The sequence below is a fragment of the Mustela putorius genome, unplaced genomic scaffold (genome assembly GCF_011764305.1).
Source record: "Mustela putorius furo isolate JIRA1106 unplaced genomic scaffold, ASM1176430v1.1 tig00001059_pilon_pilon_pilon, whole genome shotgun sequence".
In the NCBI taxonomy this organism is placed as follows: Eukaryota; Metazoa; Chordata; class Mammalia; order Carnivora; family Mustelidae; genus Mustela; species Mustela putorius.
The window spans coordinates 4,936,014-4,961,836 of NW_025421553.1; the positions used below are offsets into that span (position 1 = coordinate 4,936,014).

Genomic DNA, 25,823 nt, shown 5'->3' on the forward strand with positions numbered 1-25,823 from the left:
TAAAAAAAAAAAAAAATGCCCGCCATTTTGAAATAAAATAAATGCCTCAGCATTTTATGTGAAATAAAATTTAAAAAATTAAAAAAAATAAAATTTAAGAAATGCTTCTGCCATTTTATGTGAAAAAATGTCTGCCAGTAATCGAAGAAAGGAAAACTTAATAGCTATATTTCCCCTACTTAAAAGACAATGTTTAAAAGGGAAAATGTACATTGTCATGCAAAGTGGCTGTCATTCATTTCTAGTGTGGCATAAAATATAACAACTTTTTCTTGGAGGGCTATTTGACAAAATGTCTAAAAAACCATAAAAATGATAATCTTTTGACTCCTAAATCTTAGGAAACAAATATAAGGTATATGTATTTACTTATGCACATGTCCATGACATAATTGCTCATAACAGGAAAAATTGTCAGGATACCAAATATCAAGTGATTATCCATTAATTATTAATTAAAATGATTAATCTATGTGGTCCTTTAAGCAAAGTATATTTATTGAGCACCTATCCTCCGTACAGTTAATGTTCTAAGCAATGAAGTTAGAATGATAAGCCAAAGTCCTTGCATTGTTAGAACTCATGTTCTAGGCAGGAGATGACTAATAGATAAATAAATCATGTCAAATAATGAAACAAACATAATGCAGTGTCGAATAATGACACATGGTATATTTAATAAAATCAAGTCAGTGGTAGAGGCAGTGTTTTTTAGATTGGTTGGTCAAGGATGTCCTCTGTGAGGAAGAGATCTTTAAACAAACTTAAATGAAGTGAAGGAATGAGCCCTGTGTGAATATCTGGAAGAAACATTTTCAAGGCAGAAGTTAAGTGTAAAGTCCTGATGACAAGCTAGGTAGTTAGTGAGCAAGGGCTCACTGAGAGCAGAAAGAGAATACGGGACAGATTTAGCAGGGCCTTTGCTGAGATGAGGAATGAGATGACCCTAATGATGTTTTTGAAGGACCAATGTGACTTCTGTATGGGGCAAAGGTGGAAGCCTCTATTGAGTAGGCACTGTAAGTGGCTCAGGTAGGAGACAGTAGAGAAGTGCCTCCTAATCTATGGTTTCCCTTTCCCAGGTTTTCAGTTGCCTTTGCTTTTTTGTTTCCCACCGTATACTGCAGGCCAGGAACAGATGATCCTCCTTCTGAAGTATAGTCAGAAGACCAATAGTAGCCTAATGCTTCATCACGATGCCTATGGCATTTATCTCACTTTATCTCATCATGCAGGCCTTTTATCACCTCACATCCTCACAAGAAGAAGGGTGAGTACTGGACAGGAAGGTATTTTGAGAGAGAGACCACATTCACAAAACTCTTATTACAGTGTAATTGTTCTATTTTATTATTAACTACAGTTGTTAATTTCTTGTTGTGCTTAATTTATAAATTAAATTTTATCATGAGAATGTATGTATAGGAAGAAAAAAAGTATATATGGGATTTGGTACTACCACAGTTTCAGGCATGCACGGGGTGGGGGGGGGTCTGTGTCTCTCATGACATTGCTGTCAAGACTTCAATTTGAGGTGCAGTTATTTTAGACTTAACTGAGTTTGACTGGGACTGGAGAAGTCACTTCCAAGATAACTCACTCAGTTAATTGTGGAAACAATGCCTCCTTTTCTTGCTGATTTGCTGTCAGGAGGTTTTAATTCCTTGCTACATAGAGCTCTCCATAGAACTTTTTTTTTTTAGATAAAGAGAGAGCGCCTGAGCATGTGAGCGGGAGAGAGGGTAAGGGAAGAGGAGAACAGAGGGAGGGGGAGAGAGTGAATCTTAAGCAGGCTCCACACCCAGCACAGAGCCTGACTCGGGGTTCACTCTCACAATCCTGAGATCATGACCTGAGCCGAAATCAAGGGTCAGATGCTTAACTGACCTAAGCCACCCAGGACCGCCTCTCCATAGAACTCTGGAGTGTCCTTCTAAAGTGATAGGTGAGTTTTTCCCTGAACAAATGATTCCAGAGAAAGCAAAGAGTATCCTACAGTGTCTTTATGACATAAGTCTACCTCATCACCTCTGTCACGTTCTAATCTCTAGAAGTGAGTCACTAAATCCAAGCCAATACTATGTAGAAAGAATTTGGCTCCAATTCTAAAGGGAGGTTATCGAACAATTTGTGTTCATATTTTTAAACAAGCACAATTAAACTATTACATAACAATGAGTGGATGGAGGATACTGAAGGCATCAAATATAAACAATTAGGAAAAATTTCACAAAATTGTATTATTAATAGAAAGATATGGATTGATTTGTTTTTGCCTTCTCCCTTAGTAAATAAATTTGAAGGATTAGTTTGCTTTGGAAAGACTCATATGATAGAAATAGTTATAGTTCTGAAATAGCTTAGTATGTATTTTTAAAAGTCCAGTCATTGTGGGGCGCCTGGGTGGCTCAGTGGGTTAAAGCCTCTGCCTTCGGCTTGGGTCATGATCCCAGGGTCCTGAGATCAAGCCCCGCATCGGGCTCTCTGCTTAGAGGGGATCCTGCTTCCTCCTCTCTCTCTCTCTGCCTTCTTCTCTGCCTACTTGTGATCTCTGTCTGTCAAGTAGATAAATAAGATCTTTAAAAAAAAAGTCCAGTCATTATTCAGTCAGACTTAAGCTGAAATACAAGTGAAGAATATAGATTATTTTGACAATCTTCAAGAATTGGCAAAAAATGATATGACCTTCTAACATACAAAAGAAGCAGGTCATTCATTTATACTAATATTTTACTCAGAAATTCATAAACTGAACTTAGCTCACCAGATAAAATCATCTACATTTTTATGCAGGAATTCACCCAGCAATATTTATTAAGCACTACTATGGCAAGTCACCCTGTTAGCTACCATGATGCAGCTATATATTTTCTCAAGGATGGAATTTGAAGATATTGAAATTCTTTATTTCAAATGTATATATGGACCAAGAAAAAATTTTCACAATAAGTTTTAATATGTATTAAGCCGCACCCTCATATCCTTTCTTCTTTTTTGTAATTTTCTTGGCTAATCTGCCCATTATTCTTCCAAATGAACTTAAAAAAATATTTCATTCTTCACTCTCATTCTTCTAAAACATACACATGCATGCATGCGCGCACGCATACACACACATGCTCACTCTGTGGGATTTGAGATGTACTCACATATAATTTATATGCTAACTTTAAGAGGTTAGATTTTTTTTTATAATCTATGAAATATTTCCTTCAGTGATTCATGGTTTCTACTTGCCAAGGTCTATATTTATGTCACTAAGTATTTGCTTACAAAAACATGTTATATATTTCTATTTTTTGAGATCCATCATTTAGTGTACAGTATGAATTTTGGATCTAACTGAATTCCTCTACGTAACAATAGTGTAACATCTTTATTTTGCCAGTCCTTATGAAAATTGAAGACTGCCCCTTTCCCTTTCTCACACTTCTTTACTTGAACCTGGATTACAGAAGCTAAAAACATGTGTCTTTCAAAAAAATTTTTTGTCTTTTTCATTTTGTGGCCAGGGGGAAATTAATCGTTTAGGTATATCTGGTTTCAGAGCTTAACATCAGATGTTTCCAGTCATAACTTGTGCATTTTCGAGTTCGTAACTTTGATTAATGTCTAAGTGGTGTGCTCTTTGTGTGGTTTGAATAGTTTCATCTTAAAGTATAGAGGAGTAGTAGAAGAATTTGTGAATTCTCCCTTATATAAACATGCCCTTAGCTGTCGACATAGAATTCATGACGAGCTACTTTTTTAAGGAATGCTCTACAGAATCAGCTGATTTTTAAATGTGAAGAGTTTTTAATCCAACATTTTTTTCTTGTTGTGAGTAATCTGTTTAACACTTTGTATTTTTAATGCTTCTAGTGTTTTTTCTAGATCTCAGGAAATTAAAAAAATTAGTTATGTTTATGTGCTGCAGTCTTTCCATACTCATTTTATTTAGAGTATGGTAAGCACTCCTTCCCCCCCCCCCCCTATTTCAACCCATTGCTCCCATCCACCTCCCCTCTGGTAACCATCAATTTATTCTGTATATTTAAGAGTCTTTTTTTGTTTGTTTGTCTTTTTTCTACTTTTTTAGTTTGTTTTGTTTCTTAAATTCCACATATGAGTGAAATCACATGTTTTTTGTCTTTCTCTGATTGGTTTATTTCACTTAGCATTATACCTTCTAGATCCATCTATATTGTTGCAAGGGTAAGATCTCATTCATTTTATGGCTCAGTAGCATTCCATTATATGCAAATAATGTGATATATACATCACCCTTCTTTATCCACTCATTTATTGATGGACACTTGGTCTGCTTCCATACTCTGGCTATTATAAATAACACTACAATGAACATAGGGGTGCAGATATCTTTTCAAACTGGTGTTTTCATATTATTTGGGTAAATACCCAGTAATGGAATTACTGGATCATAGGGTAGTATTATATTTAATTTTTTGAGGAGCATCCAACTTATTTTCCACAATGGCCGCACCAGTTTGTACTCCCACTGACAGTGCACAAGGTTCCCTTTTCTCCCCATCCTTGCCAATACTGCTTGTTTCTTGTGTTCTTGAGCTTAGCCATTCTGACAGGTGTGAGGTGATATCTCATTGTGGTTTTGATTTGCATTGCCTTGATAATAAGTGATGTTCAGCATCTTTGGCCATCTGGTTATATTCTTTGGAAACATGTCTGTACATAGCTTTTGCTTATTTTTAATTGGATTTTTTGTTTTTGGATGTTATTTACATTCTTTTTATATTTTTGGATACTAACCCTTTATCAGATGTGTCATTTACATTTATCTTCTCCTATTTATAGATTATCTTTTTGGTTGTTGTTGATTGTTTCCCGTGCTGTGCAGAAGGTTTTTATTTTGATGAAGTCCCAATAGTTAATTTTTGCTTTTGTTTCCTTGTCTCATATCTAGAAAAATGTTGCTATGGCTGGAATATGGTGAGCACTCTTGATTGCTGTCTCAATTTTTTTTTTAAGATTTTATTTATTTATTTGACAGACAGAGATCACAAGTAGGCAGAGAGTCAGGCAGAGAGAGGAAGGGAAGCAGGCTCCCTGCTGAGCAGAGAGCCAGATGCTGGGCTCAATCCCAGGACCCTGAGATCATGACCTGAGCTGAAGGCAGTGGCTTAACCCACTGAGCCACCCAGGCGCCCTCAAAAAACTTTTTTTTGATCAAAGAGGTTTTCCCCCTGCTGTTCTTTATTATTATTTATGTCTTTCTTTTCCCTTTTTAGAACACATTCTGTGAGATTGGCACTCTAAGATTTGCTTTCTGAGATACATCTTTTATAGTGTTTTTCAATTTCACTTTTGTTCTTACTGATCTACTAGGAGGAACGTGTTTCAGAAAAGCCTGTGACCTGATATTGTAATTTCTGTTTTTTTAAAATTTATCATTTTTTAGAATTAAATGACTGTTTACAAAAAAGTATTATTCTTAGAGTTCATAGCAAAATTAACAGGAAGGTACAGAGATCCTCCAGGTATTCCCTAACCCCACACATACGTAGCTCCTGATTATCAACATCCTCCATCAGGGTAGTCATTTGTTACAGTTGATAGACTTCCACTAACACATTATAATCACCCAAAGTCTGCAGTTTATATTAAAGTTAATTTTTGGTGTTGTACATTTTGTGGGTTTGGGCCAATTATTTCTGTTTTAAATATCAAATATACTAAAAAAAATCAAAAGACTTATTTGGTGCTTATTATAAACAGAAATAATTCAGGATTGATGTATTTCAAGTTTGAATCAGTTAAATTCTCTTTTGAAGTTATTAATTTTTTTAAAGCAGTTATTTCACCAGGGCAATACCTGCATATTAGCTTTGAATTTGATCAGAATTGCTCTTCCATATTGTTTCCACTGTTCCATATGCTTCCATTGAAACATTTGTGAACATTTGTAGAATATTTGACATCCATCACCCATTGATAGGTAGGAATTTTATAGGGATTTAAATTAATTTTATTGGATCCTATCTTTAAAAATTAGGCATTCTTGGGGCATCTGGGTGACTCAGTCAGTTAGGCATCTACCTTAAGCTCTGGTCATGGTCCTGGGATTGAGTCCCACATGGAGTCCCACATGGAGCCCCACATCAGGCTCCCTGCTCAGTGGGGAGCCTGCCTCTCCCTTTCCCTCTGCCTGCTGCCACTCCCCCTGCCTGTGCTCCCTTTCTCTCTGTGTGTCAAGTGAATAAAATCTTTTTAAGAAATTAGGCATTCTTTTGTGTTTAAATTCTCCCTCTTGTACTTAGTACGTGCAAAACACTGTGGATGCTTTGATTACTCACTATCCTAACTGCAGAGAACATTGGCAGGTTTAGATATTCTATGCAAAAGGAGCTTAGAAACAGCAATTGGATTAGAAGGCACAGCTACCTTTATATAGCAATCACCTTGTTTTTATTTTTTAAATTTAGATTTGGGGGCAGGCAAAGTTTTTGGAGGACGCATTTAGACTCCTCAACAGGAGCCACTAAAGCACTCCCAAACCCTTTCTCCCCGGAGCTACCGGCTGCGTAGCCAACGTACGTACAGAATTTAAAACGAATCGTTACTCTGTGCTTTATGATTGTATTTTTAAAGCTAATGATGTCTTTCACACATCATTGCATCTATTCGTTGGAAACTGAACACACACGTAGTGGAGGAGCGGAAGGGAATGTGGAATTGCATTTACACGTTCTGATTGGCTAAGCCCAGCCGCTGAAAGAGCAACCGTCAGGCTCTTAAAGTGACTCCTTCAGCGTCCTTAGCAACCAGCCTCATTCCCCAGCGACCTCGAGAACCTTGGTGAGTCCCACTCCGGAGGATTTGAGGGGCTCAGGCGGTCACATCCACCATGGGGGCGGCCGGGAGCCCCACAAAGACCCACAAATGAGTGTGCTGAGCCTTGTTCCAGGATTCTATAGCTCTGGCTGTTGGAAGGAGCTTCTATTACTTGTGCCCCTCGCCCGGACCCACCACTCCCGCCCCTCGGAAGAAATCTCCGCAATCCAGTGGGAAACTCCCGCGAGGGTAGGGAGGGAGAAGGTGGGGGAATCAGCCTCCAGTAATTTCATAAGGAAATGGCTTTTTTTCCCTGGGGATACTAAAGGAGGTGGGGTAACTTTCTTAATATCATTGGGGAAACTCTTATTTTTTCTGGACTGGATTTGCTTGTTCTCCTGGCAACCTTTACTTCGGAACCCTCCTTGCCTTGCTGAACAGCCTTCAAATCTTTATATAGTTGGTGAATTCTCCCGCCCCACGCCTTTTTTTTATACGCAGACTCTTTTGATCTTAAAAAGAGAAAGTTCAGAAGTTTGGGGAAGTGTGTGGCGCTGTGTGTATGTGTGTGTGTGTGTGTGTGTGTGTGTGTGTGTGTGTTGGGGGGGGTATCTTGAGGATGTGAAATAAGAGTTTTAAAAGACAATCTTGAGAAAAAGGTATGAGCTGTTGATTAGGAAAAATCTTTGTGTATATGTGGAGTTAGGTGATACTAGGATCACCTTATTTACTTTATTTTAACAATGTGTCTGAATGGATTCTATCTTTTTGGTGGTCTTTGACCAGATTATTATTTTTTAAAAAAGATTTCTTTATTTATGTGTGAGAGTGTGTGCATATGTGAGTGGGGAGAGGGGCAAAGGAAGAGAATCTCCAAGACTACCTGCCAAGGGTAGAGGCCAAGGCCCCCCCCCCCCCCCCCCCCCCCCCCCCGCCCATCTCACCACTGTAAGATACAGGACCACCTGAAACCAAGAGCAGGTCAACCCACTGAGCCACCCAGATGCCCCTAATCATATTATCATTTGATCTTTAAGGTTAGAGTCTAAGTCTTGTATTCTTTTATCATGCTACCTACCCAAAGGCTCGATAAAATTTTAATATTGTCTAGTTCTCTAAAATTGTCTTTTAAAGTGTACTTTTCCAACATTGTTTTAATCAGCTTAAAAAATACACTAGGGCTTAATGTTAAAAACTCTCTCTCTCTTTCTCTTTTTTTAAAAATTTTGGGTCTACTCCAGGTTGTGGATGAACTGCCAAGCACTTGGACAGCTTGCTGGAGCTGTTTGAAACATATTTCTGCAATTTGTAAACATTTTTTGTTTTGCTGGTCCGCATAAATCTTTAGATTCAAGGTGAGTACCAGATTTTTATTTCAGTAAGAACTATTTTGTATGAGTCCTTATCTTGATGACTAATGCTCTTATCTTATTGACCATCTGATTCATTATCAGAAACATTCATTAGGATGATTCATTTGGTAAGTGTTCCTTTCTTGAAGTTAATTGTCCATCCAGGACTTGTAGTAAGGGGTATGGTCACAAGTGCTAAAAATAGTTTAGTGATATCAGTTAGAATTTCCCCAAATATTTCATGCTTGTGACTCTAGGAGATACTGTTCTAAAGGTTTCTCCTGGTCAAGTGTAGGAAAAGTTATATATTGTACTGCTACTTAGGGAGATTTGCAGTGCACAGGTGGATATTAACTACTCCTAGAGATCTTAGGGTATGCAAACCTATTTAATTTTGTTTAGTGCAGTATTTCCCAAACTTATTTAACAACAAAACCTTTTAGGAGGTAATTATATCCCAAGAGTCTGTATTCCACAAAACATATATGGGAATTATTATTCAAAACTAAAAACTGTACTCTTTATTTTTGCTTGTATTTCCATAAAAACAATTAGATTTGTCTTTTTTAATGTAAAACAATCTCTATTTGTAGATGTCATGATGCTATATATAGAAAATGCTGAAGAATTAACTAACAGACTATTAGGTCTAATAAAGAAGCTCAGCCTAGTTGCAGTATACAAGATCAATATACAAAAATCACATGCAAGAGAATGAAGGTGGAACCCTATCTCACACTATCTACAGAAATTAACTCAGATAGATCAAAGAGCTAAATGTAAGAGTTAAAATTATAAAAACCCTTAAAAGAAAACATAGACCTAAATCTTTGCGACTCCGAGGAAATGGTCTCTAGGACATGACAACAAAAGCACGTGCAAAGAAATAACAGACCCAATGTGTCATCATTGTTACAAACTTTAGTGCTTCAAAGGATACCCATCAAAAAAGTGAAAGGATAATCCATGGAATGGGAGAAAATGTCAGGGAATCACACATTTGATAAAGGATTCATATCTGGAAGATATAAAAAATAATTATAACTCACTAATAAAAGACAACCCAATTAAAAATGGGCAAAGGATCTGAACAGACATTTCTTCAAAGGAAATATACAAATGACTACTAAGCACATGAAAAAATTCTCAATATCATTAGCCATCAGGAAAATTCAAATAAAACCTTTTCATACCCATTTGGATATTTGTAGTTAAAAAGACAAGTTTTGATGTGCTTGGCTGGCTCAGTCAGAGAAGCACACAACTCTTAATCTTGGGGTTGGGAGTTTGGGCTCCACATTGGGTATAGTAGAGATAACTTAAATAAACTTAAAAATAAAAAGACAAGTGTTGGTGAGTGTGTGGAGAAATTAGAGTCCTTAGGCACTGCTGGTGAGAATGTAAAATAGTGTAGCCCTTTGGAAAACAATCTGGCAATTCCTCAGATGGTTAAATATGCAGGTATCACAAGATCCTATAATTTCACTCCTTGTGCATACTCAAGAGAATTGGAAATACGTATCTATACATACATTTGTAATTGACATTAATGGCATCATTAAGACTGAACTCATCACATCTTCTTGGATTCTTGGATCTCTGCATCAGCAAATCCACATTTAAGACAAGTTTATACTTAAATTTATAGGATATAAAATTTCATGGCCACATGTGTTTATCACTAGTGTTACATTGCATAAGTGGTAAAAACAAATATTGAACAAATGCCTTTTATAGTCCAGGAGGGGATGCAGAGAACAGTTATTGAGAAGAATAAATTTTATATTTTTCTTCTTGTACAGATTGCTATAATAACTTCACGCACCTGGTACAGTGGTCATTCAGCTCTTAGGTCACTCATGTACTTCTCTGGCTATTCAGACTTGTTTGTTTACTCAGTGATGCATAAACAGATCGAGTATATCCTTTACATACTATGGACATTGGGTTTTCCTAATCACTGCCAAGTTCATCCTACAACATCAGGACCCTAAGAACAGCCAACCAGCATTAGTGTCCTTAAAACCAGCAATTTTCCTTTCCCCAGCCATGGTTAATTTCTTCTAGAACGTAGCAGCAATACAGAACTCTTTCATCAGGTTCAGAACTAAGGTTTGCAGCAGATATCACCTTAGAAAATTCATCAATGTAATTTTCAGCAGAAGTTTTTTCATGCAGGGGTACCTAGGTGACTGAGTCTTGGTTTTGGCTCAGTTCGTGATCTCAGGATTTTGAGATGGAGTCTTGACTTAAGCTCCGCACTCAGCAGGGAGTCTGCTTGAGATTCTCTGTCCTTCTCTCTTTGCCTCTCCCCCATTCATGCTTTCTCTCTCTCAAATAAATAAATAAATAAATAAATAAATAAACTTAAAAAAAATTTTATGCATGTATTAAGACATTTTACACCATGAAGCTTTTTACATTTCTGTAGTCTGTCTTCTGAATATCAATACTCATGTTCAGTGTTCATTTTTTCATGGTCAATTCTATTTTGTTTAATGAGCCACCAATCAGGCATTTCCCCTATTTGGAAAGCTTAGCAGCATTTTATGTTTTATATCTTTATTGGTCTTTAGCTTTTAGTCTTCATAATCTTATTTTTCTTGGCTCTCTCTATCCCAAATTTGTCTTTCTTCAGAGATTTTGTTCCATTCTTTCTTTCTTTTTTTACAAAAAGGTTTTATTTGAGAGAGAGAGAATATGCATGAAAGGGGGGAGGGGCTGAGGAACAAGCAGACTTCCCACTGAGTAGTGGGGAACCTGGTGCAGAGTTCCCTCTCTCATGGAACAGAGATCGTGACCTGAGCCAAAGTCAGAAGCTCAGGCACCGCTCCATTTTTTTCTTCTCTAATGATTTTTTTACTCCTTCAGGAATGACCTTAAGATTTTGATTTATTCTTGTTTCGAGTTACAAGAGAACAATTACAGGCCACCATATTATTTCATAGTGTGGGGCTGCAATGAAATTCTATTGTGTTAAGTACTTCCAATTTTTAAGTATTCTACTCATTAGGTAAAGACATTTACATTATTTGAACTCAGGCAAAATAGAGAAAGAATCCTGTTAAGAGACAGATAGATGGAAAACATATCTTATCATACTTAAATTAAAATTTCACTGTTTTTCAGATCTTGGTATATATTTATAGAATGTAATATTTACCAAATATTTTTCTTAGGCAGTTTTCCTCCTCTAAAATTACCTGGAATTCTTTCATAGAATTCAGCATCTTGAAATGTGATAATGTTGGTTTACAGGCCCATCTTTTTTCTTCAGATTATAATTTCTTGAGGAAGAGACCATATTTTAATTATCTTTTAAACATAGAAAGCTCAGACATGATTAGCACTTTTATTTTTTGGGAAAACTGAACCAAATTGAATTCCCTAACTGGCAACCACTTACAATGAATAATGTGAGTATTGTTTGACAGTGCTAAATATAAAATGGTCAAAACAGACTTCTATTTCTAGCTTATATGTTGGTACGTGTGTGTGTGTGTACTTTTTAAAAATTTCATCTTCTATATTGAATGTTGCAAGTGAATAAAAAAGTACTGGCATAAACATGAACCCAATAAAAGAATTCATGGACAATTACATCCATTTTTCCAATTTTTTTACAGACCATTGATCACATTAGTTTGTATCAAAGCCAAATGGCTTCCTATGATGAATATCAACCTAAATAAAGAGGTAAACTGGGGTAAACTCAAACTGCCAGAAACTGAATACTCAGGAATATTAAAAAATATTAATATATTAATATTAAAAATATTACTCAGGAATAGCAAAAGAATTGCAGTTTGGGAAACACAAACTATAGCAAACTACAGGCCGTTTGTTGAAGGTTTTGGGTGGACTGTATTTATGGGAGAGGAGTGCAGAGAAGGAGGAAGTCCAGCCAGACTCTAAGCAGTAAGTACACTGGCTGTAGGATGAGGAAAGATTCTTGGGGAATGTTTGTTGGTGGTGAAATAAGTTCTCCAGCCATTTATAGGGAAACTGGTCTCCCATTCTTGAGTTTCATTTGCCTGATAGTGTACGTGTGAGATTCTCCATTCCATATCCTCTGGTTACATTTTAGATTCAAATCTTTTAAAGGTGAGTAAAAGAGATTTAAGGAATTTCAGTCAGATCAAGACTTTATTATTTAAATATTAGATCATTGCAATTTTCTTGAATAAGTTAGTAAGTAAGTAAGTGACTGAGTGATGAATGAAAGTAGTTTAAACTTTAATGGTACTTTTTAGTTCATTTTCCTCATTGTCCAAGGTCTTGTAAATCATCTGTAAATACTTCAAACACTTTAGTTTTCAGTATCTTGAATAGCCCTCTTTCATATTAGTTATGAATATCTTACATGCTACTACAAAGTTAAAATATGTGTACTAGTTATGAATCATAGTCAATAGACTTATGTATTGCAAGAAATATTTCTGTACTTTGCCTAAATTGACTATGTATACTCCAAGCCTCTGTTGTGCTTGACTGGTTAGATATTTATTCTTAGTTTTGATTAGTCTTTTCCCTATCCTGGGGTTATACAAAGGTCCTAGGTACTTATACATCATGAAAGTGTTGGAGAGTCACCATGGGGCATTGGGGCAGTTGTCACATCTGTGGGGTCCCCTCTGTTTTGGCATCCTTTCTGGGGCCACAATGAGACTGGTAAAAGATTTTTATGCCTCTGTTATACTGTGGGATCCAGTCTCTCAAGAGGCAGTACCCAGACATACCCCGACATTTCTTCCATGGTACGGTCACCTCCAGGGGATGCTGCTACAAGAAAGGAGATGGCTCTGAATGACCTATGTTACCTTCCAGGAAACATTGCTCTCCACACACCCCAAAGCTTTTTCCCTCCTTACAGGGCACCCAGTGTCATCTCTTCAATGAGCTTAATTTTTTGTTTTTGCTTTTTTAAGATGGGGTGGAGCCAGAGATATGTATATATGATATATATAACTCTCCTTGGAATAGAGAAGTAGAAACAAAAAGTGAGAAGTCTTAAAATATATAAAGCCATCATATTTAAGAGGCATCTGTCATACTCTATCATTCATACTTCTCCTTTACAAATTAAACATGTTTAGTCTTTCAACTATTTCCAAAAGGGACATGGTTTTATATCTCTTCACTTTTCCCCTCATGCCACTTGATAAAATAGATATATTGGTTGTTTATAAGTAAAGGGTCCAGAATGGATGAGATAATCCAGTTCCCATCACACTTGGCATAAAATATCTGTAATTAAGATTTATACCTGATAGATATAATTTAATTTTTCAGTGGCAAGTAAAATAATGAGCGATTTAAAAAAACACAGTTGATGTTGACATAATCCATATACTCAAACTTTATGCTCCTGCAATCTGAATATTCCCTAGTCTGACTCTGGATTATATTGTTGGTGGTAGGTCTATGTTAAAGGGTTTTGAACAGGAGAGAGGGTCTGGGCAATGATCAAGAGATTTATATTTGGAAAAGTTACTGTGGCAGTCATGTAAAAGATGAGGCTAGAGGAAGAGAGATCAGAAGGAGACTGGAAGATAAGAAGTTATGGTATTAGTTTAGGACAGGGTAATGCCGTCCTGATTTGGGAGAATGACAGAAGGGCTTAGAAGGAGGCTTGATTAACAGAGCTCCTTTGAAGATGGGAATCAATACAACATAGCGACAAATAGTGGCTCCCCATTGTTTTGATGCTACACAAGCCAGTGAAAAACCCAGAACAAGGTGGGGCCTGACAATGACCATGAAAGGAAGATTTAGATGCAGACTTGGTTTCTTGTGAGTGTGAAGCTGCCAAACAAATCCCAAATTGTCAAGCTTTGGATCACTAGCCATCAGGGAGATTCAAATTAAAACCACATTGAGATACCCCTTACACCAGTTAGAATGGCCAAAATTAGCAAGACAGGAAACAACATGTGTTGGAGGGGATGTGGAGAAAGGGGAACCCTCTTCCACTGTTGGTGGGAATGCAAGTTGGTGCAGCCTCTTTGGAGAACAGTGTGGAGATTCCTCAATAAATTAAAAATAGAGCTTCCCTATGACCCTGCCATTGCACTCCTGGGTATTTACCCCAAAGATACAGATGTAGTGAAAAGAAGGGCCATCTGTACCCCAATGTTTATAGCAGCAATGGCCACGGTCACCAAACTATGGAAAGAACCAAGATGCCCTTCAACGGACAAATGGATAAGGAAGATGTGGTCCATATACACTATGGAGTATTATGCCTCCATCAGAAAGAATGAATACCCAACTTTTGTAGCAACATGGAAAGGACTGGAAGAGATTATGCTGAGTGAAATAAATCAAGCAGAGAGAGTCAATTATCATATGGCTTCACTTACTTGTGGAGCATAACAAATAGCATGGAGGACAAGGGGAGTTAGAGAGGAGAAGGGAGTTGAGAGAAATTGGAAGGGGAGGTGAACCATGAAGGACTATGGACTCTGAAAATCAATCTGAGGGGTTTGAAGTGGCGGGGGGCGGTGGGAGGTGGGGGGAACCAGGTGGTGGGTATTGGAGAGGGCACGGATTGCATGGAGCACTGGGTGTGGTGCAAAAACAATGAATACTATTACGCTGAAAATAAATTTAAAAAATTAAAAAATAAGATGTTTAATATCAGAGAAATACACTTCTATCTTGTCTGAGCCATTTTCATTTTTACTTTTATGTCAGTAAATTTAATTCTAATGTGATATATTCTCTTATAATTTTATTTTATTTTATTTTATTTTTTTTTTTTTTTAAAGATTTTTTATTTTATTTATTTGTCATAGAGAGAGAAGCGAGAGCAAGCACAGGCAGACAGAGTGGCAGGCAGAGGCAGAGGGAGAAGCAGGCTCCCTGCCAAGCAAGGAGCCCGATGTGGGACTCGATCCCAGGACGCTGGGATCAGGACCTGAGCCGAAGGCAGCTGCTTAACCAACTGAGCCACCCAGGCGTCCCTCTTATAATTTTATTTTTATTGAGGTAAAATTTGTAGTGAAATGCATGAAGGTTCATTGTACAATGCAATGAGTATTCTGGGTCTCTATTTCTGGTCACGACCATTCTAAAGCTTAGTGATTTAAACAATTTTTAAAAAATCTACTCTCATGGTCCTGGAGTTGATTATACACAATTGGGTAACTCTCATTTCGGGTCTCTCCTGTGATTTCAGTTGGATGTCAGCTGATGCACTAGTCATCTAAAGACTTGGCTGAGCTGGATGTCCAAAATGGCTCACTCACATGGCTGACAGTTGCTGCTTGCTGTCAGCTGGGGGCCTGGCTTGGTACTCAGCTGGAGCCATCAACCAAAGCTCTTATGCATGGCTTTCTATGTGATGTTGGCCTCCCATCATGGTGGCTAGACTCTGAGAGAACATCCTTAGGAGACCTAGAAGGAAGCAGCAAAGCTTTTTTATAATGTGATTTCATTGCACCACAGTTTTGCTTCTGTGCACCTGTCAGTCCAGCAAATCACCAAGTTAGGCCCAGATTCATAGAGAGAGTAAATTTAGATTCCATCTCTTGAGAGGCAGTGACAAGGCCACACTGCAGACAACATACAGTATAGGAGATATTGTTGTATCATTTTAAAAAAAATGTGGTCTGCTACACTGAGTTTTGATACATATTTATAGTCACTTTGGCACCTCCAGTATCTAACATTTCCATCTGTACCTTCCATCTAGTTTCCAGCCCCACGTCTCATCCTCCTAAGACTATAGCCATGGAATAGCTTTGTCTGTTCTTAAACTTCATGTATTTGGAATCATATAGTATGTACTTTTGTGTTTGGTTCTTTCACTCAATGTATTTTTGGTGCATGTAGCAGTAGTTTGCTTTTTATTACTGCGAAGCAATTGCTTGCTATTACCTATTACCTATTAAATAAGGTTTTATATGCAATGTTTTATTATTATTTAGTTCTAAGTATTGTGAAATTTCATTGTTATTTCTTCCTTGATCCAGAGGTGACTCAGAATTTGGTGCTCTATTTCCCACTATATAGAGGGTAAATTTATCTTTTTGTTAAAATTTTCTAACTTATTATGTTTTGATGCCAGGAAATATAATCTACTATGTGCATTACCTACTTTTTGTAATATAGTATGACTTGCTTTCTAGACTAGAATGTGATCAATTTTTAGAAATTATATTTGTTTGGGAAGAATGCATATTCTTTGATTGAATACAGAATTTGATTTGGTTTGTTTAGTATATTATATTAATTATATTGTTTAAATCTTCTGTACTTTAGCTGATTTCCTATTTTATTGCCTGCTTGACTTACTAATCTATTTTCTTAGAGCCACATTATCTGTCTATGTCTTTCTCCACCTGTGTGCATATTTGTTCACAATAGCTTTTCAGTTCCCCAGTAGCTTAGTTCTGGGTTTTTCTCTGATAATTTCTTGGATTTCAAATCTGTTATTCCTACAAGGTTGTTTTTATTTTTATTTATTTTTTTAAAAGATTTTATTACTTTGGGTGGAAGGGAATGAACCTGTACCAGCAGGAAAAGCAACAGGCAGAGGGAAAAGCAGACTCCCCGCTGAGCAGGGAGCCTGATGTGGGCCCTGAGATCATGACCCCAGCCAAAGGCAGACTTAACCAACTCAATGAGCCACCCAGGTGCCCCTACAAAGTTGTTTTTAAAGATAGAGGCCAAAAGCTTGTGTTAATTAGTTTTCTTTACTGGTATTGAATTCTGTATTACCTTTTTCATACTGTTTATTCAGAAATCTTTTTTTAATTGGATATAATCTCTTTTTTTGTATGTGCATATTCTTCTGAGATTTTTATATATTTTTAAATTAATATACTGCCCCCCTTTTCCCATATTTATACCTCTTTTTTCTTTCTCTCCTTTTTGTTTTTTGGCTAGGACTGCTTATTAAACGTTGAATTAAGTCATAAGAATAAGGATATCCTTTGCATTATTTCTGGCTTTTCAGACAAAACTTCTAAAATTCTGTTATTTATTATTATTATTTTTAAAAGATTTTATTTATTTATTTGACAGAGAGATCACAAGTAGGCAGAGAGGCAGGCAGAGAGAGAGAGGAGGAAGCAGGCTCCCTGCTGAGCAGAGAGCCCGCGGGACTCAATCCCAGGACCCTGAGATCATGACCTGAGCCGAAGGCAGCGGCTTAACCCACTGAGCCACCCAGGCGCCCTAAAATTCTGTTATTAATTTCATGTTTCTTTTAGTTTTTCTTAGATAGCTTTGATTAAATTAAGGAAAACTGATATCTCTACCTTGCAGACTTTTTTTTTCTTTAAAGATTTTATCCATTTACTTCGACAAAGATCACAAGTAGGCAGAGAGGCAGAGAAAGCGAGAGATAGAGAGAGGGAAGCAGGCTCACCGCCGAGCAGAGAGCCCGATGTGGGGCTCGATCCCAGGACCCTGAGATCATGACCCCAGCCGAAGGCAGAGGCCTAACCCACTGAGCCACCCAGGCGCCCCTACCTTGCAGACTTTTTAAAAAATTTGTTTGTTTCTATAATCACGAATGAAAACTGGACTTAACTGAATTATTCTTTAGTATATATAAAAATGTTTTCTACATTTTTGTCTTAAGTTCATCAATGTTATGATCTGTGATAATATATTTTTATAATGGTAAATCATCCTTGCTCTTCTTGACTAAGTCTTCTCAGTTGTAATGAATTATTTTTTATTGACATTGCTAGATTTGGTTTCCTTGTGTTTTATTTAGAATTTTTGCAACTATGTTAATAGGTGAGATTTCCCTATAAATTTATTTTCCCATGCTGATCCAAATCCTGTAACCTTGAGTGGCTTAGAAATTTATCTCTTTAGCATAGGATCTGCTAACATTGTTGAAATTCTAAAAAGTCATTAAAAATAATAAAATCATAGAAAACTTTAGAAAGGTATTCTGGGGAGAAAGAATGAGCATAAGAATAAGAGAAAATGACAAGCTAATTTAAATAATTGTATTGCAGTTTTAAAAGCAGCTTTTGTGTAAGTGTTCTGTTTATTTTTTTGGTTTTCATAAAATATGACATATGTTTTAGAGATGATTAAATGATTAGAATCTAATATATATCATATCTAATATATATATCTTTATTTATCTATCTATATGATATTATATATGGTGGCCTCGTGAGTTCTAATTACTTACTGAGAAGAAATTGATTAAGCCTATGTTAAGTGTGAATCAATACTCTAAAAAATGTTATTATATAAAACTTCAATCATGCAGTAAAATTGGGAGATTACTAAATTAATCCCCATTCACTTTTAGCTCAGATTCAACAATTATCATTTAAGTTCATACATTGTGATGTATTTATTATATAGTATCTTTATGTCTAAAATGTTTATTACTTAATGCATTTGTATGATTAATTAGAAGAATATTATACAAAGAACAAATAGTAATAGTAAGTAATGAGTGTTACTCTTCACTTGGATAATAATAACCCATTCACAGAACATATTATTATTATTATTATTATTTTGAACAATTGGGCTTTTTATTTTAATTTTTCATTATAGCTAATAATATTTAAAAAATATATTCACTGTATTTATGAAGGTATGAATGAATTGTGTGTTAGTTTCCTGTGGTTGCTGTAACACATTACCACAAACTTGGTGGCATGAAATTCATTTTCTCAAAATTTTGGAAGTCAGACGTCCAAAATCAGTTTCACGAGGCATAAATCACAGTGTTGGCAGAGCTGCACTTCCTCCAGATGCCCTAGGGGAAAAATCTGTTCCTGCTTCATTCAGTTTCTGTGATGCTGCCAGCATTCCTTCATTTGTGGCCACAATGCCAGGTACTATTATAATCCCTATTTATAGATGAGGAAACCGAGGTACCTGACAGTTAAGTAATTTACACAGTGACCCAGATGTAATCTGTGCTGGTGCGAGAATTTAAAGAATGCTGTTGATTCCTGTACTTTCATGGTTCCCTGTTATACCATACAGAAGTGTGAGAAGGAGACCTCACAGAAGTAGGGAGATAAGCCAAGTGATAAATGAAAAAGGAAGATGCATTATTTCTAGAAGGGATGGTAGGCAGAGTCAGTTACTTTAGTGCAATTAGGCAAGATCAGTACCGATAAACTCTCATGAAATTGTTTACCTTGAAATGGTTGTCAGCCTTGGGAAGATGATCTCAGTGCTGAGACAACAGAAACCAGATTCCAGATATTGGATGTTCTGCACCTGAATAAATTTAAGGGTAGATATAATTTAATATAAAAATCACATCTGATATAAGTAAAAGGTAAAAATCACACTTTTGCCCACCTTAGATAAATATGCTGGGTAAATCTGTGGAATTTATTTAAATTATTGGAAACTATCCCTAGAAAGTGGTAAAGAAAATGTGAGTTACTGTAGACCATCCTCTATGGTGGAGTGCTGTATAAATCAAGACAATTAGAGCAAATGAGGAGGTTGGTCTAAGAAATAGTTGCTGTCAAAATAATGATTTTTTTAAAAAAGATTTTATTTATTTATTTGACAGAGAGAGATCACAAGTAGGCAGAGAAGCAGGCAGAGAGAGTGGGGTGGGGGGTTTGTGGGGGGGAACAGGCTCCCTGCTGAGCAGAGAGCCTGATGTGGGGCTTTATCCCAGATAAAGCCCATCTAAGGTTGCCTACTAAGAGGGAGACTAGATCTCTTATCCTGAGATCATGACCTGAGCCAGAGGTAGAGGCTTAACCCACTGAGCCATCCAGGCACCCCATGATTTTTTTTTTTAATATCTCATTTTAGTATTGAAGGGAAGACTATTTAAAAAAGAGAACAATCCAATCCTTAAGATCATTTTTATTCACTTAAGATTTTGTTTTCATTTCAATCTACAAATCCAGTCAGCACTATTTGTTTTGGGTATTACAGAGAGTATAAGGGTATTTCAATCTTAAAGATCTATTTAACTTTAAAAAAGCTAATTTTAAATTTACATAATGTTTTGCTAATTCAGGAAAAATGTCTATTTTTTGACAATGACGTAAAAGTGAAATAATCCAGTTTAATAAGTCCATTCTAATGTTTTTATATTTAATGAGTGTGATTTCTCAGCAGAATAAAAGAAATGTGTCTTGTATGTGATAGCAGAAAAATAAAATTTCTTGTCATCCTTTAACTTTTCTTGTTTTCAGATGGTGTTACTGAAAAGCTTGATATGTCTTTCTCTGTCCTTTTAATATAATTCACCAGTCAATATCCCTGCATGTAACTGTCCTGAGAAGGAATAAAATAATACAAATGATTACCCTAGTAGGTTTTAATAAATGGTGTAACAAAACTTTTTAATCAAATACTGTGTTAGAACCTTGATGTGTTGGCTTCACTAATGACTGCTATATGTGACTCCAGTTATAGTAATACAATGCAAAATAAGCCCTACTGTACACACAATAATAATAATAATACCTTGTTGATAGCTTCAGGGTTTGGATTCTACTGAGAAACTGATTCTATGAAAAATCCACAGATTTACCTTGCATATTTATCTGAAGTGGGCAATTAAAAAAATTTTAAAAAACTTTAAGTAGGCTCCATACCTAGTGTGTAGCCCAATGATGGACTTGAACTCATGACCCTGAGATCAAGAATCAGGCACTGAACCAACTGAGCCACCCAGGCAGTCCTTAATGAAGAATATTTTTATGAAAAAACTAAAAATTCTGTTAAAGTTGATAACATTTTTTAGATTATCTATTTTGAGGTATCTTTGGAGAATGGGGTGTCATTTTAAACCTTGTTTTATTTGTTTATTTACCCCACTAAGGATTTAATTCTAACATCTCAATGGGAAACATTTTTGAGGACGTTCTTTTGAGAAACTTGAGATTATTTGGTTGTTGACTCTTTTACTCTTAGTCAAAAGCAATCCTAACTAATAAAATACATTGGCGAGCCATACTATCTTCTATTCAAATAGTATTTGAATAATAAAATATTGTTGGTTAAGCACTGGCACTATTACTTTCAAGATTGGTACTCCCAAGATAAGGCAGAAATAGAGAGGAATCATGTAAAAACTTCTGCAGCAGTTTTGATTTTTTCCACCCATCCAATCTGGGGGAGTCTCATCAACAGGGTATTGTGGAACTTGCGTGTTGAGCAGATGGTGCAAATACTTACCACTAGTACCAGCAGATGTGCAGGATCTTTGGAAAATAGCTTCAATGATTAGTTCAAACACTTAATCTCTAACTTCTTGAAATATCAAAAAATATGGCTGACTGTAGTCAATCCTATAAAATATATCACTAAATGGCTAAGAGCTCCAGGTCAGTATGCCTAACACATGCACACAAAGACCAGTTTGCTTTCCATTCAGTTTTCCTTCAATTATTTTTCTTCCTATTTTCCCCTTTCTATTCATTTGGAATTGATTTTTTAAAAGTAACTTATCTTACAATATGTCTGACTCAAATTTGTATTCCTAATCTCTATTTCTGGAATATGTGCTGTTTTATGAATGGTGGGTTTCTTTTTGTCTTCTTTTGAAAACTTTGTTTTAGTGTAATTAAGCATCTTATCTTCATAATTTTGTATGACTTACAATAAATACTTGTTAACCATAGTAGCAATCATAAATGTGCAACATTTGTTACCATATTTATCAAATTAGCCCTTTTGAATATCTTTATTTCTTTATTATTATTGTTTGGTGCTTATGTGTGCTTTATCTCCCTCATTAACTTGCTTGTAATTGTTTTCCTGAGTTCCTTTTAAGGTAGGAACATCTGATGTGAATCCAATATGATGTTGTTCACTGGTAAAAATTAAACTCCTGGGGCGCCTGGGTGGCTTAGTGGGTTAAAGCCTCTGCCTTCGGCCCAGGTCATGATCCCAGGGTCCTGGGATCTAGCCCCACATCAGGCTCTCTGCTCAGTAGGGAGCCTGCTTCCTCCTCTCTCTCTGCCTGTCTCTCTGCCTACTTGTGGTCTCTGTCTGTCAAATAAATTAAAAAAAAAACTTTAAAGAAAAATTAAATTCATGAATATATTAGTCCTGTTTGGGAAAAACTTATATTGTATATTAAAATTAGGGTCACTCTAAATGACATCCCTATATATATAACCCAGTATAGCTACTGACTTAAAAATACATTTACCTTATATTCAAATGGATGTAGATTATTAGAAGCAGACCTTGCTATAACCAATAGCAATACATAATAATGTTTTGTGTTTATAATCCATTTTGTACTGGATATTTTCCTGATGGCCTTTCAGATCCGTTGTCTGTCCTTTTCCACTCTGCTTTATACCTTCTCTGGCTTCTAGTTTAGCTTAGCTAATGGGAAGTGCAGGCAGGTAATTGGAGTGAAGGACAGAAGGGTGAGATCAAAATTCCTGTTTCTAGTCTCCCTCTTAGCAGGCAACCTTAGATGGGCTGTATGTCTAGACCAAAGGCCAAAGTTTGTTTGTTTGGTTTGTTTGTTTGTTTGTTTTTAAATCAAACACCACTTTCCTACAGCTATTCTTTCTGGCTCCTTCTTTCCCTCAGTTCCAAGAGTGGTGGTTTCACCCCCTTCTTCCAGACTTGAGAATGGCACCATCTCAGATATTATTTCATTGTATTTTTTTGTTTGTTTGTTTGAATAACTCTGCCCATCTCTTTGGAGTCCCTTTATTTAGTTACTCCATTTGAGTGTGTTTTCTGCTTCCTGTTAGAACCTTAATTAATCAGTTTTTAACAATTACCTAGCTTAAAAACTAAGTGCAAAAGAATTCAATGGAAATCTGACTACGTATTTCAATAGTTCATTTTGCTATTTAAATACTATACTAAACAGAAATAGTGTCTTCTAGTTTTGGTCTTATACTCATAAAATGTATTCAGACATACTTCAAAAGGAAAATAAAACTGGATATGAGGACAAGCTGAGAAAGCGTAATCTAACAGGTAAAAAGAAGACAAAAAAATTTACAAGTAATTTTAGAAAGCAGGAAGCATAGTAATCTAATAATGATCACAAGCTCCTACATAAAGCTTCTTATATACCAAGCTCTGTTCTAACCAATCTACATATATTGACCTATTTCTTACAGCAACTCTGTAGGGAGGTACTATTCCCATTATACAAGTGGGGAAACTGAGGCACAAGCAGTTAAGTAAATCAATTTGATTGTATCCATTTAACTACTATGCCATATTGTTCTTCTAAGGGTTTTGCTGATCCAGTAGTCTAAAGTATAAAGTATAGTAAAGGCTATATTATACGAAAGGATAAGTTTTTATATAGTAACATAAATAGAATGTTGGTTTTCAATTCAAAGTTGGGTTTGACTCCTGGGTCCGACATATTAAGTTTAAATTCTTCCTTCCTATAATTTCTTTCCTAAGTCTGATTTACCTTCTTGCTACCCTTTTCCCCACAAATCATGAATTTGCTTGTAATGTATTCTTTAGTACTAAAAGTGCATTTGTACTCTAAAATAAAATTTAATATTTTTCTTTAGGTTTATGATCTGTGAGTATGTCTGTTAACAAGTCACCCATGATTAATAAATTAGGAGTGATATCTTCTTCTTATCATGAAAAATTCTTGAAGTCTAAAATTCAAAATTTAAGGAAAAGAAGGAAAAATAAATCAAAGTAAGTTTGAAAGAATTTTCATGTTAATAAACTTGCATATCAATGTATTATAGAATTTAGAAAGCAGAGAATATTATGAACAATTTCTTTAAAATCATATATGGCTCTAAAATATGTATCTCTATATATTTACTCTTTTTAAATAAATAGATTCATAATTTTTAATGATCATATATTTCTGAAATTTTGAATTCTATACTATCTGTTTAAAATAAACATTGTCCTATAATTATATATGTTTATTAAGCTGCCATAATAATCTTTGAAATGCACAAGAGAAAGTATTTAGTAAGTACCATCTTACGAAGCACTTTAGTTATTTCTGTGTCCTTTGCTATTTCAAATTAAGCCAAAATAGAATGTCATTCTGCATTTCAAATTATTTTCTTGGGATAAAGTTTCTAAAATGAAGTTATCAGATCAAAGCTTGTTTATAATTTAAAAGTTGTGATTTTAAGAAATTTTTAAAAACTTAAAAATGTAGAGAATTATAGACTATGTAAGAAAACTTGCATAGTGCCTTTTGGTTACATTTGTTTCAAATATTTTTCTTAATAAAAACTAGATCAACAGATAAAAGTGAAGCTTTTTGACCACCTGCCCTCCCAACTAAAATAATTGTGGTATATATCTTTTCACTTCATTTTTTTATTTTAATATGAATGAATATAAAATTGCATTTTCCATGTAAATATAAATATAATTATACCTAACTTATTTATCTGTGATTTGATTTTTTAAAAGTCAGTGTTATGTTTTAAATTCAATCCATACCAGTAATTGTGTTTTATTATTGGTAATTATTTCTTTATTCATTTTAGTGGCTATATAGTGTTACATATAATGCATACTTCTTACTTTATTTTCCAGTTTTTTTGCCAATGAATCAGTGCTATAGTAAAAATCATTATATATTTCTCTTTGTATACCTGGGTAAGTGCTGCTTTGGAGTGGGATTTTTTTTTTTATTCCTCACTTTTTGAATTTTCCTTAATGCTCTTGCTGTCTAGAGTATCTCAATCAATTTACATTGTCTCCAACAGTATATGAAAGTATCACCTCCTGCATCTTTGCCTTCGCCTGATATTGTCAGACTTCTATTTGTCATTGTAATAGGCCACAAGTGGGACTTGCCTGATAACTTTTTAAAATCTCTGATAACTAATGAGATTCAGCATCTTTTAATATTTGTTACCATTAGATTTACTTTTATCTGTTTATTTACCAATTTATTTTTTAGGTGTTTTTTTCTTACTGATATTTGATATTCTTAAATATTTGTTATGAATTCTTTCAGTTGTTGACTTGTCTTTTAACTTTGCTTTTGTGATGCATTTCATCTACAGAAGTCCTGGAAATTAATATAGTCATTCTGATTTTAAGAGTAGTTATATACTTTACATTGCTGATTTTGTTCATTCACTCCATTAGCCCATTTCATTAACATACTGTGAACTATCCATTCATTCTTCTGTTGTTGGCCACTTCAATTATTTCCCGTTTTTGGTTATTATGAATGACGTTTCCATGAACAATCTTGTACAAGCATCCTAGCACATATCCTAAGGTACATATGTGGGAATGGAATTGTTGGATCATGGGATATATGCCATTTAGTGAACAGAACTTATTCTCAGTCTTTTATGATTAGTGATTTTTGTATTTTGGTTAAGAATCTGTCTCCACCTCAATATCATGTAGATATTCATGGTGTTACCTACAGGTCTAATTTTCCTTTTTTATTTAAATACCTAGTTGATTAACACCATGTTTTGAAAAGAACATCCTTTTCCAATATTTTGCTAGTACAACTATTGCATAAAGTATCCACATATAATGGGTATTTTTAGCTTGTCTATTCTGTTTCACTGGCCCATTTGTGTCTATACCAGTGCCATGTTACCTTAATTGTCATCATTTTAATAATAACAATAGTCAACATGACTGATTTTCCAAATATGTTGTTCTTCATTAATATAATTTTTAGAGTCAGCTTGTCATTTTTTAAAAAAACTTGTTGGGTTTGGTTATTGGATTTTTCTGAATCTGTAGACAAGTTTGAGGATA

At 35.3% G+C, this 25,823-nt stretch overlaps 1 protein-coding gene across 2 annotated transcripts in view; it reads left to right on the plus strand.

Moving 5' to 3' along the window:
* The first annotated feature begins 6,422 nt into the window (after positions 1 to 6,422).
* The window catches only part of TMEM232 (transmembrane protein 232), a 57,306-nt gene continuing 37,905 nt past the window's right edge, over positions 6,423 to 25,823 (plus strand). The window contains exons 1-3 of one of the 2 annotated variants that reach the window (XM_045087145.1): positions 6,423 to 6,813; positions 8,031 to 8,144; positions 23,621 to 23,756. In XM_045087145.1, coding sequence (XP_044943080.1) covers positions 23,638 to 23,756 — 119 coding nt within the window. In that variant the 5' untranslated portion in view covers positions 6,423 to 6,813; positions 8,031 to 8,144; positions 23,621 to 23,637. The other variant, XM_045087146.1, reaches the window with a different exon arrangement.